This window comes from Gadus macrocephalus, chromosome 22 (assembly GCF_031168955.1).
Source record: "Gadus macrocephalus chromosome 22, ASM3116895v1".
In the NCBI taxonomy this organism is placed as follows: domain Eukaryota; kingdom Metazoa; phylum Chordata; class Actinopteri; order Gadiformes; family Gadidae; genus Gadus; species Gadus macrocephalus.
In genome coordinates, this window is record NC_082403.1 from 14880352 (window position 1) to 14884732 (window position 4381).

At 52.2% G+C, this 4381-nt stretch overlaps 1 protein-coding gene across 1 annotated transcript in view; it reads left to right on the forward strand.

Moving 5' to 3' along the window:
- The first annotated feature begins 644 nt into the window (after positions 1-644).
- The window catches only part of thsd7aa (thrombospondin, type I, domain containing 7Aa), a 21089-nt gene continuing 17352 nt past the window's right edge, over positions 645-4381 (forward strand). The window contains exons 1-3 of the mRNA XM_060043627.1: positions 645-888; positions 1696-1734; positions 1941-1976. Of these exons, the coding sequence (XP_059899610.1) occupies positions 648-888; positions 1696-1734; positions 1941-1976 (316 nt within the window). The 5' untranslated portion in view covers positions 645-647. The remainder of the gene's footprint in view (positions 889-1695; positions 1735-1940; positions 1977-4381) is intronic.

Below are 4381 nucleotides of genomic sequence, written 5' to 3' on the forward strand. Positions count from 1 at the left end.
TAGTCTGCCTCACTCACATTCTCGTTTCCTGCTGACTTGTAGTTTATCTGGTAGTTTATTCAAGGCCCAAGATTTGTTCCACGAGAAAGCCAGCTAGCCCTCCCCAGCATGCCTCGCACACAGAGTCAAAGTCTCCTTTTGTGAATGTTGTTTCATTGTCTCTAGATTACTGCTTAATACAAAGCCGTCAAACACGCCGCTACAAAGACGGCTTCGTGCCTGGGGTTTGGAATGGTTGCATCTTTTCAACACCAGAAGCCTTAACAATCCATGTTTCCCTTGTTCTCCTGTGTTTCCCTGGTTCTCCTATTTTCCCCTGTGTTCTCCTGTGTCCAGGGGGTTCTGAATGGTTGCATCTTCTCAACACCAGAAGCCTTAATGACCTCATGTTCCCTGGTTCTCCTGTGTTTAGGGGGTTCTGAATGGTTGCATTAATGAGTCCATGTTCCCTGGTTCCCCTGTGTTCAGTGGGTATTTAATGGTTGCATTAATGAGTCCATGTTCCCTGGTTCTCCTGGTGTTCAGGGGGTATTTAATGGTTGCATTAATGAGTCCGTGTTCCCTGGTTCTCCTGTGTTCAGGGGGTATTTAATGGTTGCATTAATGAGTCCGTGTTCCCTGGTTCTCCTGTGTTCAGGGGGTATTTAATGGTTGCATTAATGAGTCCGTGTTCCCTGGTTCTCCTGTGTTCAGGGGACTTTGTGGAGAGGCAGCTGTGCCGCGACGCCATCCTCCCCATGCCCGCCATCTGTGAGGTGCCTTGCCCAAAGGACTGCGCCCTCAGCCCCTGGACGTCCTGGTCGCTGTGCTCCAACACCTGCTCTGGGAAGAACACGGAGGGCCGGCAGATGAGGGCCCGCTCCATCCTGGCCTACAACGCAGGAGAAGGTACAGGACACTTCACTCGGTTTTAGACTGAATGACCAATCAGGGTTCTCTGTCGGAGCTATTCTTGTATCATGTCTGTTATCATAACAACATCACCCACCAGGGCAGAGCCACACTAAAAGGATCAGACCTCCGGTGCATGACCATTTCTGCTGAAAGAAAGTCCAGACGGCTCGTTGATGATTGGATGAAATGCAGCTCGCTGACATCATCCTTCACACCAGCTGGCACCCGACCCTCCCTGGCACGGGACCCTCCCTGGCACGGGACTGGGCCTGGAACGGGACCCGGCGCCTCTGAGGATTCATTTAGGATTCCTCTTCCACATGAAAGCTTCCTTCCTCTGTTCTTTTTATAGGGTTGGACACGAGGACGCGTGACCAAGGGCTGCAGTGTTTGGTCCTCTCTGTAGCTACAGAGATGGTCCCTATCCTTTACAAAGACACAGTACATATCTGTGCAGCAAATATTTTTCTTTCAAGACACAAAAAATCAAACCAAAAATAGGATTTGGCCACATGGCCAAACCAGTGTCCATTCACATGTAATTATGCCCAGCCACCAGCGTTAAAAGGCGTCCTAGACGTTTTATTCTTCTAGGAAGTGATGTCATATCGTTTTAACATCCACCCAAAACAAGCACACCCTCTTTAGCCAAAGAAATGACTTGAATCTACACTAACCGTCGGACGGTGAAAAACAACAGGCCTCCTCTCCTAATAACCCCCCCGCTCCCCTGCCGTGTTCCTGCTGGAGCGCTGCCTTCTGAATGACGATGTGTGTGCTCCTCTTCCTCCTCTTCCCCAGCCACTGCAAAGGTGGTGGCGTGGATCACTGTGATGCAGGGTAAGAGGCAGACGCAGTCGCTGTAGCTGTAGGTCAACTAGAGAGCAGAGCACAACAGCCAGCCCGGGCAGCTCGCTTGCCTTTAGTCCTCACATAAGTGCAGTTGGATGCACTAAGGCAAACTGAACTTTGCTGGGCTGCTACATGATGCGGACGTTTGACTCCATCGTTGATCGCTGCTCTGCATTTCTTCTTCTCCCTCGAAGGTTCCCCCTTGCTGTCCACGGTCCCGCTGATCTTTGGTATACTCACTCACTCACGCTGCTAGACGTGGTCGTAGTAGTACTGTGTTGGGTGTTAGCACTCTGCTATAGTGTGTTTCTCCTTAAGGAAATAGATACGCCCCCTCCTAGACCCCCCACTCCTCCGTATATAGTTGGCTGAGTATTGTTACTGACCGTAGGAGAAGCAGCCCTGGTCGTTTACGGAGCGATCGTTTCCTCGATGGAGAGGTGGAATGCGAGGCGGGAGGAAGGCTCAGAGGAAGCAGCGGAGCGGCACCAACGTGGGCGGCACCATACGCGCTGTCAATCAAAGACCTGAGATCTCAAACACTGTGATCACAACATACTTGTGAGGAAAACAAAACAGCCGGTTAGACAGATGGGTTGGGTCTGGCTTGGCAGTGGATGAGACAATTTTAATATATATCTATAGTCGTATATATATATATATTATGTTTGTTTCACAGGAAATATCAAGTGAACAACTCCTCTCACCCTGACTCTTTGACACCCCGTGTGTCACATGGTCTCTGAGTGGGACAGCTCACGCATCATGGATAAGCTCTGAGAATGAACAGCCAGCCTCCTCCTCAGACGGCCGCGCTGTCAGAGGCGATCCACGTCCTGATAGACAGCCGACCGCACGCGCGTCACATGACCGGCGCCATTACCAGCGTGGGCACAACTCCGGGCGTGGGTTCGGGGGGGAGAGGGGGGTGGCGGGAGGTTGGTTCGACGTCGTATCTGCTCTCGTCCTGTTGGAGACGAGCGATGCAGGGTTCACTGCCCCCCCCCCCCCCCCCCACACACACACACACACACACACACCAACTCCAGTGCTCCGACTGGTGCTAGGTGAAGCGTGCTCCCCAACCCCCCCCACCCCCCCCCCCCACACAGCCCCGAAGCCATCTGCCTGGGGAAAGCGAAGGCTAATGCCTAGCTTAAATAGCTTAAACAGCCTCTCGCTATTTATTAGGAGACTCCTCACCAGAGAGGGATGGAGGGTTGGCACCCTCTCACCCCCCCCCCGATGTGGATGCTTTGTGGCGGACACATTTCACACCTCTCCTGAGAGTCCCGGTAGGTGTGCTTCAACGGGGGCCTGCTTCATCGCGGGCCTGCCTCATCGCAGGCCTGCTGATGGCACGGCCAGCCAAGTCTCCACGGGGGGGGGGGGGGCGCATGTGGGGGGGGGGGGGGGGGGACGACGACACACGGTGGCAACCATGAGATGGATTAAGCGTCTGAAGATACAGTTTCACGCCTAATCTTTGCCATAATCCGCCAAGCAAACAATCTCATGACGGCGAGACGGCAAACCGAGCGTCGCGGGGGTTCGTCTGTCAGAGGGAAGGCCGACTGAGCTTACATCGTGGCTCACTCAGCGGCGGAGGGGGATTCATGTGGAATAGAGATTCACTCCTCTCTTCTGTCTCAATAATGGCATTTATTGGCGGTGGCCATTTCCATAGCGACTTCAGTTCGAATCAACTCAGTGATATGTCTTACGTGTGTGGTATTTTCATGCACGCTATAATATCCAAACCCATTAAAGGACAGATCACTCTTTGGCAAATGGTGACGGACGTCAGGGGTCAGATACGTACTGTCTATATATATGTTATATATATATATATATATACACCCCCGTGCTTTCAGAAGAAGAAGAAAACGTTATTTGCTCACGTCTCATTCCTCATGTTCAGCCGTCACGCTTCGCCAGCCCTAATTGGTCAATCTTCGCTCAGCGGTGCCACCAACCCCCCCCCGCCCCCCTGCTAATGGTCAACTCCTGCTCCCTGTGTGTGTGTTGGGGGAGGGGGGTCCACGGTAATGACAAGCTTTCTGGTGCAGGGAAGGGCCCCCCCCCCCCCCCCCCCCCCCCCACACACACACACACACACCTGGGGTCTGTGTCGAACGGGTGAGGGGGCTTTGTAACGTAGGCCCTATGCCCTTGTCTTCCCTGGTTCACCTCGTCTCTGTCAGTCCCCCCACCCCCTCCCCCGCCTAGCCCTCCCCTGGATGTAGCCGTTAGTCTCCTGATGGTTGAGGTGTGTGTCTGTCTTCCCTCATGCTAAGGTCAAAACGTTACATTTCTTCACATGATAATAATAACTAACAATACCTGACGTAGATAAACACTGCATGAGGAAGTAGGGACCCCATAAGGTAGAAGAAAAGAGAAAGATCCTTCCTTAGAACTGCTTGAGACAAAGCAGCCATTTTCTGTTTTCTATTATCGTAACATAATTGCCTTCTGAATTGGTTCATGAACACCAGAATAAAACCGCTGCTAGATTGGCATCTCTGCTGAAACAGTTATTTTTCACGTTTGGATGAGATTGTGCTCGGTGACATCGCCTGTCACTACTCTGAGGTACTGCCTTATTAATGTTCTCTCAGAGAGGTTAAAGTGA